Source organism: Daucus carota, chromosome 7, assembly GCF_001625215.2.
Source record: "Daucus carota subsp. sativus chromosome 7, DH1 v3.0, whole genome shotgun sequence".
NCBI classification, from domain to species: domain Eukaryota; kingdom Viridiplantae; phylum Streptophyta; class Magnoliopsida; order Apiales; family Apiaceae; genus Daucus; species Daucus carota.
Window position 1 is genome coordinate 6,931,376 of NC_030387.2, and position 15,639 is coordinate 6,947,014.

At 37.9% G+C, this 15,639-nt stretch overlaps 1 protein-coding gene and 1 long non-coding RNA gene across 5 annotated transcripts; both read right to left on the reverse strand.

Annotated features, from left to right (window-relative positions):
• Positions 1–3,944: 3,944 nt before the first annotated feature.
• LOC135148080 (uncharacterized) lies at positions 3,945–8,494 on the reverse strand. Its single transcript, XR_010285956.1, has 5 exons — positions 7,345–8,494; positions 6,970–7,099; positions 6,425–6,545; positions 5,271–5,480; positions 3,945–4,902 (listed from the first exon to the last, which is right to left on the reverse strand). It is a non-coding gene; the product is annotated as an uncharacterized LOC135148080 (long non-coding RNA).
• A 688-nt stretch (positions 8,495–9,182) lies between these two features.
• On the reverse strand, positions 9,183–14,322 carry LOC108193325 (hypothetical protein). 4 transcript variants are annotated; one of them, XM_064082343.1, is made up of 8 exons: positions 14,022–14,322; positions 13,458–13,719; positions 13,146–13,364; positions 11,556–13,021; positions 11,388–11,470; positions 11,156–11,250; positions 10,478–10,936; positions 9,183–10,404 (listed from the first exon to the last, which is right to left on the reverse strand). In XM_064082343.1, the coding sequence occupies exons 1-4, from the start codon at positions 14,157–14,159 to the stop codon at positions 13,014–13,016; spliced, it is 627 nt and encodes a 208-aa protein (XP_063938413.1). In that variant the 5' UTR covers positions 14,160–14,322; the 3' UTR covers positions 9,183–10,404; positions 10,478–10,936; positions 11,156–11,250; positions 11,388–11,470; positions 11,556–13,013. The 4 variants fall into 4 exon arrangements, with proteins under 4 accessions (XP_063938413.1, XP_063938412.1, XP_063938411.1 ...); XM_064082342.1 differs by having other exon boundaries at positions 11,123–11,250; XM_064082341.1 differs by having other exon boundaries at positions 11,156–11,470.
• Between the last annotated feature and the right edge of the window lie 1,317 nt (positions 14,323–15,639).

Below are 15,639 nucleotides of genomic sequence, written 5' to 3' on the forward strand. Positions count from 1 at the left end.
TCTAGTCGTCGGTCCACCTTCCGACTTTTCAGTGCCATGGTCCTGGTTCTGTTCAGGCGGAGGAGTCTCCTCCTGGACTCCCTTTACTTTAGGCTTATTCTAGTAAGTCATCTTGTATACAATTATACATTGATCTTTCAGGGCCTTCACAGATTCTTCAGCTACAGGAGACTTGCCTCTTGAGGTAGGCTCACAATCAACAAGTCTCTTCCTCTTCAATGTGTGACTTCTTGATGATTTGCTAGGCGCCACATAAGCTGAAGTATATTGACTTAGCTTGCCAATGCAAGAAAAATTAGCCCCCCAGCTTTGCAGCCCAGTCAGCGTTCCCAGGAAAGGACCCTTCACTATCTAAAGCCGACTTGATTCTCTCCTTATCTTCTTCCGCGGCTTCCCTGGAGGAAATGTCACTCCAAATATGATCTTCCCCGAGTTCATCAGCCATTTATAATTTGTTTCAGCCAAAAACTTGGGATAATCTGCAAAATATGCATCGATAAATATTATAAAAGGACTGGTAGCAGAGAAGGCACGAGTACTAGTACCTCAACACATATGCTAAGTAGGTTGGCATATGCACCAAATTGTAAAGGAAGTATGCATTTCATCGACAAATATAATGCATTTTACTCTCTGTATGCTAATGAAGTTGCCAAAAAAAACAAAAAGGAAACGTTACAGAGAAAAAAGGAAGGAAAAGTTGTGAGCACAGGATATATCTCTACCTTAACTGAACACAAGTTTACAGCAGATGACAGGGTTATATATAAAAATTGCGGTCTTAGGGTTTGGTTTCATTTTTTTAACGTGGGAAATGGCAATTAGTTTCATTTCTGGAAATTTTTGAAGGTGTCTGTTCGCGTTTGCTTCATTGTACAAACTATAAAGATCCAAAATCATACTGACAAGAATAATATCATTAGACTAGACAACAGATTCACGAGTATTTACTTTTAACACACATAATTAAGTACTAATTATCATAACTAATAATTTACCTGGATGACAAAGGAGTAACATATGCATGCAGCCGAGCACATCCAGTTTCTGTTTAACTTCTATAGCATGCTGAACACAGAAGACATCCCATCGAGAGGATTCCTCATCAAGGCCGGATACTGGGGAAACTTCTTTAAGTTCAGTTTCAGAGTAGGAGGCATCCTCATAGGTCCAAACTATAAGAGGAAGTGAGGATATATCCTTTGGAGGCCTACTACTACAGGAAGCTTCCATTCGCCCTGCACTTAATTTATATTGCCATATCAGATTACCTTCGTGATATTTACATATTTTCATTTGAACTGACATAATAAATCACAGCATGTCGTGAATTTTTTACTGGAAACCATATGCATTTTACCTACTTCTCTGAAAGCTTACCCTTAGATATATAGAACGAGAAACAACTCTCTATGGTACGCAGAAAATAAAGTAAGGGAGTGTTAGCATGTCTTTGTTGAGAAAGCGAGAAGCTCTAAACCGGTATGTAGTATTCTTTACCTAAATCGGAATCCAGCACAACATTGTTAGCATATCTGGGGTAACGAGTCCCCCAATTACTATAAGCAACACACTACGCGCTATATTGCCACAATCAGTTGATGTGAGCTTATGCAGATCCACTTCATTAGGTTTAATGATTGCTGCACAAGAAATTAATAAAACCCCACAAGCTAAACATGAAAAAAAGACTTGTACTTGGCAACCACTCACATTGATCAGGTCCACATTTTTTAGTGTTAATGTTCAGGTTCTCAGAAGTCAGGGTTCACGAAGAATTAATGTGTTTGCTAAACAAGGGAATATTCTTACCATTATGCAAATCACGGGGCAAAAGAATAGCTGGAGATCCTTTCCCAAGACTATGAAGCAATGAGAGAATCAAATCAACTTTAGATAGTGAAGGGTCCATTCACGGGAATGTAATTGACTGGGCTGCAAAGTTGGGGGGCTAATCTTACTTACAGTGCCAAACCTATGTCCAACATTAAAGAGGAAGGGTATAGATGATCCTAAGCCAACCAAAAGAAGCAAGTTTCCAAGAGTTAAAGAGTCAGCCGAGGCCACACACCATGAACAAGTTAGAGTATCTCAAAATTTACTTGAGGAAGCAGAACCTAATGTAGTGCTTGGAAAATTATCAAGATGTCAAAAAACTGATTTGTCTTCTGTAAGTAGCGATGCCACATTGAAGAGGAATAACATGGTTGATAGTGAGCCTGTCTCAAAAGGCAAGTCTCCTGTAATGTAAGAATCAGTGAAGGCACCCAAAGATAAATGTATTATACAATACAAGAGGACTTACAAAAATAAGCTCAAGGTAAAGCCAATCCAGGAGGAGACTCCTCTGCCTGAACAGAACCATGACCAGGGCACTGAAAATCTAGATGTCAATATTGAAGATAAGTTGGAAGGTGGGCCGAGCACTAGACTCAGGCCAAGACTGTAAAGAAGGTTCCAAAGAAGGATCCGAGACTTGTCAGGGACAAAGCTGAAGCCAAAAGGGCATCAACGCAATGTTTGCTTCATCAACTTTTAGCTTCATCAAAAGTTGAAAAGTGTGTTGATGAAGCAACATCGCGTTGATGCACTTTTGGCTTCAGCTTTGTCCGTGACAAGTCTCGGATCCTTCTTTGGAGCCTGCTTTACAGTCTTGGCCTGAGTCTAGTGCTCGGCACACCTTCCAACTTATCTTCAATATTGACATCTAGCTTTTCAGTGCCCTGGTCATGGTTCTGTTCAGGCAGAGGAGTCTCCTCCTGGATTGGCTTTACCTTGAGCTTATTTTTGTAAGTCCTCTTGTATTGTATAATACATTTATCTTTGGGTGCCTTCACTGATTCTTCAACTACAGGGGACTTGCCCCTTGAGACAGGCTCACTATCAGCCATATTATTCCTCTTCAATGTGGCGTCGCTACTTCCAGAAGACAAATCAGTTTTTTGACATCTTGATAATTTTCCAGGAACTACATCAGGTTCTGCTTGCTCAGGTAAATTTTGGGATACTCTAACTTGTTCATGGTCTGTGGCCTCGGCTGACTCTTTAACTCTTGGAAACTTGCTTCTTTCGGTTGGCTTAGGATCATCTATACCCTTCCTCTTTAATGTTGGACTTAGGTTTGGCACTCTAAGAAAGATTGGCCCCCAACTTTGCAGCCCAGTCAATTACATTCCCGTGAATGGACCCTTCACTATCTAAAGTTGATTTGATTCTCTCATTGCTTCATAGTCTTGAGAAAATATCTCCAGCTATTCTTTTGCCCCGTAATTTGCATAATGGTAAGAATATTCCCTTGTTGAGAAAACACATTAATTCTTCGTCAACCCTGACTTCTGAGAACCTGAACATTAACACTCAAAAATGTGGACCAGATCAATGTGAGTGGTTGCCAGGTACGGGTCTTTTTTCATGTTTAGCTTGTGGGGTTTTATTAATTTCTTGTGGAGCAATCATAAAACCTAGTGAAGTGGATCCGCATAAGCTCACATCAACTGATTGTGGCAATATTGCGCGTAGTGTGTTGCTTCTAGTAATTGGGGGACTCGTTACCCCAGATATGCTAACAATGCTGTGCTGGATTCCGATTTAGGTAAAGAATACTACATACCAGTTTAGAGCTTCTCTCTTTCTCAACAAAGACATGCTAACACTCCCTTACTTTATTTTCTGCGTACCATAGATAGTTGTTTCTCGTTCAGTATATCTAAGGGTAAGTTTTCAGAGAAGTAGGTAAAATGGATATGTTATTCTGTAAAAAAATCACGACCTGGTGTGGTTTATTATGTCAGTTAAAATGAAAATATGTAAATATCACGAAGGTAATCTGATATGGCAATATAAATTAAGTGCAGGGCGAATGGAAGCTTCCTGTAGTAGTAGGCCTCCAAAGGATATATCCTCACTTGCTCTTATAGCTTGGACCTATGAGGATGCCTCCGACTCTGAAACTGAACTTAGAGAAGTTTCCCCAGTATCCGGCCTTGATGAGGAATCCTCTCGATGGGATGTCTTCTGTGTTCAGCATGCTATAGAAGTTAAACAGAAACTGGATGTGCCAAAAGTGCGTTGATGAAGCAAACATCGCGTTAATTCTTCGTGAACCATGACTTCTAAGAAGCTGAACATTAACACTCAAAAATACTTGTCTCTTTTGGTTGGCTCAGGATAATCCATACGCTTCCTCTTTAATGTTGGACTTATTTTGGCACCGTAATAAAGATTATCCCGCAACCATAGTCTTGATACCACGAAATCATCACAACATCCATCAAAGTCTTGTAGACCTCAACCTAAGGTTAAGTACAAAACGTTTTCAAGTATTTGTAATCACTCTGATATAAGTGTCTGCAACTACTGTATGATACTTAAGCAGACCCATCTAAAGAAGCTGCAGTGCCACCAACTGAATGATCGTACTCAAAGAGAGGACCAAACTTACAAATCCCATAACGGCTGAAGTGTGAGCAGATTCTCTGGCCTTAGACATTTACAGGACAAAATAAATTTTGTTGTACCAGAGAACTAAAATTTGAATATGGAGCAATATGGTTACTGCTTACTAATGCAAGCCCGTGACACTATCTTAAAGCTAAAATAAGTTAATGTTCACGATCTAGCTGAATAATTGAAAGAGAGTCTTACAGGTGGCAGAGGCAGTCCTTGGTCACTGAGAGCCGACTCCGGGTTTCTGGGTTGGTGGAACCTGCAAGAAGATTTGAACTTACAATCCCCCGTTCTCATGTAGAAACTGAACTCGGGCTGTCCAGGTCGTTCAGGATATTTGTTTACATTCACCTGGCCCTGTGGATGTGCATCAAAGCTGGATCTAGTTGCTAGAATAGTCATCGCAAGTGCTGGGGGAACAGGCAGCATCCCTTGTGATCTTCCTTATGCAGGAGCCTTAAGAGTTCAAAGAGAAATTTAGTAAAGCAAAACCATGGTAGTTTGTTAACACGATAAAAGCACCAGAGTGAATACAATTTGAACAGTAGGCAAAAAAAGGGATCACAATTATCAAAATATATAATAAAAAAAAGTTTTTAATTGTCACTCTCGCTTGAATTCGCAGCTAATGCCTCTGGTATTTACAGCATACTTAACACCAACATTTACACCACTCAGTGCAATTATATAAGTACCAACATGGACTCGTAACGTTTTAGACTGTTTTAACTGTCACCCTGTGAAAATAATAGAAAATGCCAACTGCAAAAAGCTTAGACTTGTAATCTTATTTTCCAAAGATTGTCACATGAGTCGAGGAATACCTGATATCCGTTCCATTCTGCATTTTCTGGCAGAAAGATAACTGGTCTGAAGGGAGCACTCTCATTTGTATCACTTGCTGTTGACCTACCTCTACCCGGTGAAGTAGTGTAACCTCCTCCCGCTGCTGTAGAATCTGGATGATGAAACTTGCAGTATTCCCCATACTTGCATCAACTGGTTTTCATGAAGAAAGAACATTCTTTCTCCCCCTGTTGCGCAATCAAAAAGCTTAATAGAAAATCTATGGTGAAGTGACTTAATATTATATTTGACAAGGATGAACTTATATTCTCTGTCAGGATAAATGGATAAACTTGAGTGTTGATAGGTGAGTAAACTGCAACATACAGAACATATATGCCTACAGGAACTACAGCATGTGTATTGGTTCCAAATACAAACAGGGTAATATCTGTAGCAGTTGCAGATGACTAATATGAATATAAATGTTGGATGTCAAAAGTACACAAAAGAAATATATATATTTACCACTGCCAAGATTCCTCATAAATTACTAATGACGAAGTTGCTACAGTAACGAGCAAAATTAAGGGTTGGCCCCCTTATCACAATTTAAAGCAACAATACCTCAAATATATCATGTCTTCGAAATATGGACCTGATATCACTTCATAATGTTACATCGTTTAACGTTTATACTTTTTTTTTAAATAGACAGAAACACTACATTGTGTAGCGTCTACCATTCCTTTTAAGCCCAAGCCCATAAAAAACACTTGCAAACCGTGGAAACAATAACACTAGACGATGTAATGTTATGAAGTAACGTTACTTTATATAATACTAGAAGCCCAAACAAAACAAAGGCTACATCGTGCAGCGTTTTATTCTTATAAACCATAACGCTACATGATGTAGTGTTTTAATGTGGTATCCAGGGTAATGTTTCATATTTTCCAAATGTGATATTTAGGGCATTTCAACTCCAAATTGTGATATTCCGGGCCTTTTCTCCAAAATTAATATAAATAAGCAAAAAGCACCTTAATAACCTTATAACTGATCATATATGGCTACATCTATATCTGCATACACTTTTTGATCTGATTGTAACAATATCCATGTTTTATCGAATATGGATTGGATACATAAGAAAAACTAGATTCTGCGAAAAAAAGGATAGAAGTTTTACCACTCTAATCGGCAAACCAAATAAAGTTCAACTCTAAATTTGGGGTCACCGCAACTTTTCCTTTGTCATGACTATACATACAAGCTTTTCCTTTTTTTCAACCACCTGGTAACAAGTAATACTGCAAAGAAAAATGGAGGAATATCAAGCGGAGACTGTTATATACTTGCATAGTTGCATTATAGTTCAGTATGGCCAGATGGAATCAAGTCAACAAACCAAGAAGTTGAACTATTTATTTTCAACAGAAGTTTATAAGTAGACCCAGAAAATAAGATATAAATCCCCTTAGCTTTGCAATCATGGTTGAGGCTTTCATGAAAGGATTCACATTATATTATCTGTGAGAAAGTTGAGCTAAAGATACATGAGCAGAATATACGTGTTGTATCACTGTGGTGTAATGGTTTTTTACATCATATATGCACGAACACTAAATTTTGCAAGTAGAGAAGAGAGAAACATAATATACATGCATTTAAAAAAGTGAAGCAAAAAGAAGACACATATTACATATAATGTATAATAACGAAAATGATGGTAACCTTGCATTCTGTTTGTCAGGGCTTATCATAAGTTTCCTCCTTTCGCTTGAATGTATCCCTTGCAGCCTGCAAAAAGTTCGCATTATCATAAAATTCCTCCTTTTGCTTAATTAAATGTACCCCTAGCAGCCTGCAAAAAGTTCGCAGTTCAAATTTAGGTTAACAAAACACGTTTAACCTCAAGACTATCCAGATAGACTACCAAAGCAATAAACTCTCTATAGAATCTCCAACCAAAGTAAAAAAGTTGCTATAGTGAAGTAATACATAATAATTTTACTCAATACCAATTTTTTTTATATATATCCAATATCTTTTTAAAGTTATTGACATAAACCCATAGGTTAATAGAAGTAATCATAAGTTGTATTATACCTGGTTTTTCCTCTCAAGTGGATGATTAATTAGCTTTAGCTCTTACACCACCATCATCCCAATTCTCACCCAAACCATCTTCAGAAACCTCAATGACATAATCCCAATTCTAACCCCAACCATAATTATAGTCCTCAATGACATCATCCCGATTCACACCCCAACCATCTTCATAGTCCTCAAAGACATCATCCCAATTCACACCCCAACCATCTTCATAGTCCTCAATGACTTGTTTTCCCTTCAAATCACAATCACTGCCTTCATTCCCAATCTCATTTCCTTCCACAACACTACGATTTTCAGGGTTTCTCTCTTCGATTGCCATTTTGTCTTCAATACCCTTCAAATCACAATCACTGCCTTCATTCCCAAACTCACTCCTATTACTTCCCTCATCATTATCCCCGTCCTTTATATCCTTAAAAGCACCTTTTTTCCCTTCTTTTCAAGGTTTCTCTCTTCAATTTCCGCCTCATCTTTAATGCCCTCCAAATCAAGATCACCGTCTACATTCTCAATCTCACCTCACTTACTCCCCTTGTTATCCTCCCGTTCCTTCATCTCTTTAAAGTCTCCTTCATTTCCTTCCACCACAAAACGCTTTTCGGGGTTTCTCTCTTTAATTTCCGCCTCATTTTTAATACCCTCCAATTCACCATCACCGCCTTCATTCTCAATCTCACTCCACTTACTCCCATCCTTATCTTTACCCCCTTCCTTCATTTCCTTATAATCGCCTTCATTTCCTTCCACACCGCCTAACTTTTCAATTTTTCTCTCTTCGAATTTCGCCTCATGATTAATAAAACCTTTCCAATCACGATAACCGACTCGATTCTCATTCTCATCACACAACTTACTCCTAAACTCATCACCATCTCTAAATAGCCCCAAACCACCTTGATCATTCTCACCACGAATTCCTTCCCCAAAGCCCCCAACTTTATCAAAATCCTCTTTGTTTCGATAGCAAGCACCAACTCAGAACCCTCATCTTCATCGCGTAAACCCTCAACAGTCATTTCACTAAGTTTCTTGGCAAACCCATCTTCCTGATCACAAATTAATTCATGATCTAGGGTTTGATCACCAAATTAATCAAGACTCTGAAACCCTAGCTCTTGGCGTTGTGGCTTAGTTTCATTTTTTACACTCTATAACAAGATGCCTGTCTTTTGCTTTTAGTGTAGGTATTTATTGTATTTGTGTGAATATAAAGTAGAAACGGAAAATCCTCACAATAAAATTTAAAATAAAGATGCATGGATATTAAATATACTTTCCCTTAAAAAAGTTTCGTTCTTATCTTTTCTCCTTTTACTCACTATTTTGAAAATCATCGATGTTTTTTGAAGATCCCAGAAATCTTGAAGATATATTTTATTGATTTATCGATTACACTCAATTTGACTAAAAATCCTTAATTCGTCGAGAAAATCTCTGATAAATTCCCAATAAATCCTGAATCGGCAGGTCAACCGATTAGTTCCGATATATTATAATCAATTTCAGCAACCATGCTTTTACACATAAAAAAATCCTACACATAAATATGTGACTATGGTGCATGACACTAATAATAAATTGATCACATAACAGGGAAATGCATAGCAGAAAATAAATTGATCACATATATAAGAGGGAAATGCATAGCAGCTGCAGAAAAATAAGTTAATGTAGTGCAGAAAAACTTGAGTGAATGTACTATATCTGATCCTCCAGCAGTTCCTTGCGGAATGTCAGGATGAATGTCCTAAAACCTGCTTACCGCGTACAGAAACAGTCCATGGTATATACATGATAACAAAATAAGTTAAATACATATTTTTGATATATCAAGATATGAGAACTACAGTACTCCAGAGTTATACGTAAATTTCGACCATCTAATGTAAGACAACATTGTGCACATTTCAATGTGGCTGATAAGTCTGTTACTGAAATTAAGAAGGCTAAATCAACTGTAATATCAAAGACATTCCAAGGACATGTTAAACTAGAAACTACACCAACCTCTGCACATGAGCATCGAGGTTCTTAGATAATGTTAACTCGCTTAGTTTCTCTGTTTCTTCATGCCTTTCAGTGCTCATTCTTCGAGCTACCCTGAGTGTCTGGTCTTCCTCTTATGGCGACTGAAATCTGACAAAACGAAATGTTTTGCCAGCCAGTCTCAGCACAGGTATATGGACGGACACCTGTATGAACTCGATATGATCTGTCCGAGCCCAAGCCTATTTAAATGTCCAGGTGTAGCCTTCCCAAGTTCATTGTAAGGGACGGTCCTCACGATGCACTTCCTGATTGTGCACCATCAGATACTTGTGTGAGGCCAACTTCTTTCCGCACCCCTTCACTGACCAAATATTTTTCTTATGGAGCCCCAACTCTTTTTTGGAGCCAAATTTCATCAGGCAGCCCTCAATGTCGCTCTACCTCTGATTTTCTGGACCTTTTTCCAGCTGAAGCCTGGATCCCAGAAGCTGTTTTTGTTCTTCTATACTGGATGTTTGCTTCATCAATGCACTTTTTGCTTCAGGTTTCTCCCCGACAAGTCCAGGGGTCCTTTGGAGCCTGCTTTTCAGTTCTTGGCCGGAGTCTAGTGCTCGGGCCACCTTCCAACTTATATTCAATATTGACATCTTGCTTTTTAGTGCCCTAGTCATGTTTGTGTTCAGGCGGAGGAGTCTCATCCTGGATTGGCTTTATCTTGAGCTTATTTCTGAAAGTCCTCTTTTATTGTATAATACGTTTATCTTTGCTTCTTTTGGTCGGCTCAAGATCATCCATAGCCTTCCTCTTTAATGTTGGACTTAGGTAGGGTCCTGTAAGAAAGATCGGCCCCCAGCTTTTTAGCCCAGTCAACATTCCCATGAATGGACCCTTCACTATCTAAAGCTGATTTGATTCTCTCCTTGTCTTCTTTACTGGCGTACCAGTTCATCAGCCATTACTTTTGTTTCATCCAGAAACTTCTCTCAGTTCACTTTCAGAGTCGGAAGCATCCTCATAGGTCAAAGCTATAAGAGCAAGTGAAGATGTATTCTTCCATCCGCCCTGCATTGAATTAAGACAGATTAGATCGATTGCTAAAGTTAAAATCTCTAAAGTAGTGTGTAGCATTCTTTACCTAAGCCGGAATCCAGCACAACATTGTTAGCATATCCTGGGGAACGAGACCACCAATTACTAGCAGCAACGACCGAAACAACACCACTACCTCTGATATTGCCACAATCAGCTGACGAGATTATGCTTTCCCACTTCAGTAGGTTCTATGATTGCAGCACAAGAAAAACATAAAACCCCACAAGCTAAGCATGAAAAAAGTCCATTTTTCTTGAGTGTAAAAGTTATGGTTCTGAGAAGTCACAGTGCACGAAGAATTAATGTTTTTGCTAATAAGGGAATATTAGCACCATTATGCAATTCAGGAAAACTTCTCCTGATAAAATCACAGGGAAGAAGTATAGCGGGAGATCTTTTCCCAAGAGTATGCAGCAGGTTGGTATTATGCGTCACATGGTGCAGAAAAAGCCTCTTTACCAGGCAATCCCCTTCACTTCTTCGTCCAATGCTCACTGGTACCCTGAGAATGGAAAATTACGGGTTAATGCTCTATTTCATCACTTTACTGGATCAAAACTTTCAGTTGGCCTACCGAGTCAAAAAAATTTTCATTCAAATAATAAAGCATCTAAAAGCTTTCAATCACGAGATTAACCATAAAAAACATTTCAACGCCGTTAACAATGTATTTGACATTAACAGGTACCGTTAAAGTTAACGGAAGGTGTTTTTAATATACATGAATACTGTGTATGCATGTTCTTGCTCCCAGTTATTTCTTTTCTCCTCCCTCCCTTCTCTCAATCGCCTCGGTCCCTCTCTGTGTCTCCATCTCTGCATATCGCATATGACTTTTCATTATGATACTTCTCGACATTTTGTAATTCATGTAGAGTGAACCACACTGAAGAGAATGATGGTGCAAGATCATAGAGCAATTGGATGTGAGAAACTAATGGAGGATAGTTTACTGCTGCCCGGTGAATTTCATCTTTTCCTGCGAACTTCAACCATTCAGGAGTTGCGATATTTGAAACTTCTGAACAAGTGAATCCTGTGTGCATTAATCATTGTCAGGATAGATAAAGTATAGATATAGTAATATTACAAACAAAATCCAAGGTAAGAACATGTCTGACCATGACTGAATCCTGAGTGGTAAGCCCTTGGAAAGGTGAAGACAAATTCTCCCGGATTTTGGACTAACCTGGTTTGACAAAGGATTAAATTCACATAAATACATTGCCAGAAAACTATACAGTCACATTTTTATAATTGATGTTCTGTGAAAAAGTCCTAATGATCAAGGTGGACATGGGAAACTGGGAAGATGAAAGAATCAGGCCTCTTGTAAACATTCAGCAGAAAAAGATAACTGCAAATTAGCTTTTCAGTAGAACTGATGAAAGATAAGTCTCATCCAGCTACAATTCCATACAGGTTCAAGATTGAAGAGTATTAAAAACATGGAGCATAGACATAAAAGAGTTACCTGTAACATGGAATGCCAGCATTAACAATTACTTCCGGAGACATGACCGTAGTCTTCTTAGCAAGAGTAGCATAACTCACTGCAGTTATTCACGCTAAAACCCTTCTAAATTGAAGAAGACTAATATGTAACAGTTTATACAGTGATCAAAATTTGGTATTCTATATCTGTATAAAAAAATGCTATGACCTGGAAGAAGTTTATAAGTGCTTCCCCACATAAAATGCACAAAGTTTTAATCTTGAAGTTAACCTTAAATTAGACATACAAATTAGAGAATTGGTTTGTTAAGTATGTTTTTGGCAATTACATATATGTCACTTTATACTATTATCACAAACCATCCGATTATTCTGCAACCATAGTCTTGATACGTGGAAAACATCACACCATCCTTCAAAAGTCTTCGAGTACAAAAAGTTTTCAAGTATTTGTAATCACTATGTATTGAGGAATAAAATACAAGGGCAGTATTGACGATGACTTTGGCGAAGTCTTATCACCAATTAATCAGGATCAGGATCAGACACGTGATGCTTCTTCTGACAATGTAATCTTGGAACATGAAGATCAATCGCATTCAGTTCTGCTCCCACAAGGAAATGCTGTGAAGGTAAGTTCAACAGATATGAATGGGTTAGAAGGTGATAAAGGTGCACATAGTTCTGTTCAAATGGATGTATCAGAAGGAATGGACTCATTCAGCCTTCATGTGAATCTTCCGTGATCAGCCCCATCTGAGAAGGTGCAGTGCCACCAACTGAATGATCGTACTTACAGGACGACCCAAACTTATAAGTTTCATAACGGCTGAAGTGCGAGCAGACACTCTAACCCTAAGTCATTTACGCATGGGGAGACCATTGAGTGGCTCTTCTGCCACACTGAGCCATCAATCATTGTAACCACTGGTACAGGAACTGTTCCCGCTCAATCGATATCTAGCTTATATGATGTTATTACATCATCACCGTCATCAACAAATGTGGTTCACCATGAATGTTTAATCATGCGGGAGGAGTCGGGGTGAGTCTTCCTTTAAGTTCATCCACAATGGTGGCTCCCAGGGATCACGGTTATTTAAATATATATTAACTTAAAGTCTTTAGGCTCCTGCAGATTCATATTAAATTTTATATTACTGTAATCAGCAATCAATGGTTATTATATTATTGAAATTCATATTAAATTTTATATTATTATAATATATAATGAACAGGGATTAGGGATTTCATACCACTGTAAATACCATTCGAAGATAATGTATTAACATTTTCTTCGGAATGATTATTAATTTCTCTGATTGATGGAGCAGTGCCATTAATTTTCTTTTGCCACCATATAGAAAGCTGCCATATATATTTGATTTCATCAATCGATATAGGCTTTAGCATGACATAAACTGCCCCATTCTGAATTTCTTTCAGTTCCGCTGATGTACTGTCAGCATACATCACTGCTCAAGTTCAATGTACATTAGTAGTGGTATCAATTAAATTCACTGAAGTAATATAATGCACATATATGTTCATAGGATATAGAAACTCACATATGACTGGTAATCGAAATTCCTCATTTATATGATTTTGCAGTTCATAGCCGTTCATGTTCGGCATGAATGAGGTTGGCCCATAGATAATTGACCTCAATGGTGTTGCAGTATCATTTATTGTTCTTGCTGAAGAAATACGCCTACCTGGTAAAGTAGTGTCACCTCCTCCCGCTGCTGTAGGATCCGGCTGACGAAACCTGTAGCTTTCCCTATACTTGCATGAACCAGTTCTCATGTAGAAAGAACATTCTTTCTCCCCCTGTCATGCAATCAAAACGCGTATTAGAACATATATTCTTCATCAAGATTAATGGATTAACATCAACATGCCCTGTAATTTGAAATTCCTTGTCTAGTAAAAATAAATCATCACTGATGTATACAAAAAAATATTTACCACCGACAAGATTCTTCATAAATTATCTGTATTAACGAGGAAAGTAAATATAAATAAGTAAAAAACATCTTCATAACCTTATAACTGATCATATAGGCTACATCTAAATCTACATATAATTTTTCATCAGATTGGATTCTGTAAAAAAAGGGGAGAAGTTTTACCACTCTAATCGGCAAGCCGATTGGATCTTTAAACTCTTCAAGGGTTGGATGAAACTCTGGTGCTAAAGGAAGGGTTTTAAACCATCGAAAAACCCCTGTTTTATCGTAACTTTGTGGTTCGTGCAAAAATTTACACATTCAGAGAAACGTATACATCAAGAAATTAAAACATACAAGATCTGTGAAGCTTTCGAAGGGGCCAGATAGAGGGGCTTGAAGGAAGAGATACGAAAGAGACAGTGTGAAAGGAAAGGGGCTAAATATGGTGTATTCTTTAGGGGTGCTGTTCTCTGACAACTGTTTGTCAGGACAATTATCCACCACAACTGCTGGGGTAAAAGAAAATTTTTTAAGTGTTCCGCGGTTTTTTTCCGCGGATTGTCTGCTTCCTGAAGACGTTCCGCGTATATTTTCCGCGGATCAGCGGGACTTTTTCAAGCGGTCCACGTTAAATATCCGCGGAACTATCAGATGGGTTTAAAACAAAAGAAACCGCTGAAACACACGCATATCAGTTGTATACATCACAAACACGAGCCATATCAGTTACAATCAAACACAAAAACCACAGCCACCAAAACCCTCCTGCGATCATCCTGCGTGCGATCACATCTTGCCTGCGATCATCCCCATTTTCTGCTTAATTTTTATCCCTGCATATCAGTTGTTTTGTGCTTATTTTTGTTTGGTGCTTGAATCTCTAGTTTTAACCATACATATTTAGGATTGGATGTGTAATGGATTGTTGGATTGTTACTTGATTTAGGCTTGATACATGTTGTGTAATTCATGTATTCTAGTTCATATATATTTTTGAGTGTGAAGTGTTTGGTAAAATGCCTCAAAGAAAATATTGGTTTTTTTTTTTGTTAGTTTTTGTTAGTCAAGCTGTGTGATTTGCTGATTTAACTTGCTATCCTTTCTTGAATGTAGCATTGTCAGTATAATTTAATGAATTATTTTAATGAATTTTGGTATATATATATATATATGTAGCATTGTCAGTATAATTTAATGAATTATTTTAATTTCCTAGCGATATTTTAACAAATTTTGGTGTATATATATATATATATATATATATATATATATATCTGTGTGTGCTTGAATTGTGGTATATGTAGGTAGTATATGTAGGTTGATTGTGATTGTGATTATGGAATTAGTGCTTTTCCTACCGATATTTTAATGAATATGATCATATAAATGGTTGTGTGGATATAGTATATGTAAGTAGTTTGTGGAGTTCTGTGTGATTGTGATTATGTCCCTAATTTGCGCGGTAGTTTGAATATAGTATAGGTTCTTTTGCGCTTCTTATGAACTTCTTATGCTTTACTTGAATCTTTTAATTTTATGTTGTCTGATGTTGATTTCATGTTGAATTTTCAGGATGGAAGATATTCTACCAGGGCCAGTTAGTCAGGTAGTTATCTTAGATAACTCGTATCATGTGAGTGCTGATGTTTGGGATGGTGTTGATCGGGGTCCATTGGAGTGTATATGTGGCAACCGGTCTATGAGGATCTGGTTTCTTTCTGATGCTCAGAAGGAAATTCTACATGCTATAGGGTTTGGCGTGTTTGCCAATCCCAAACTTATACTTCAGACTGACGCC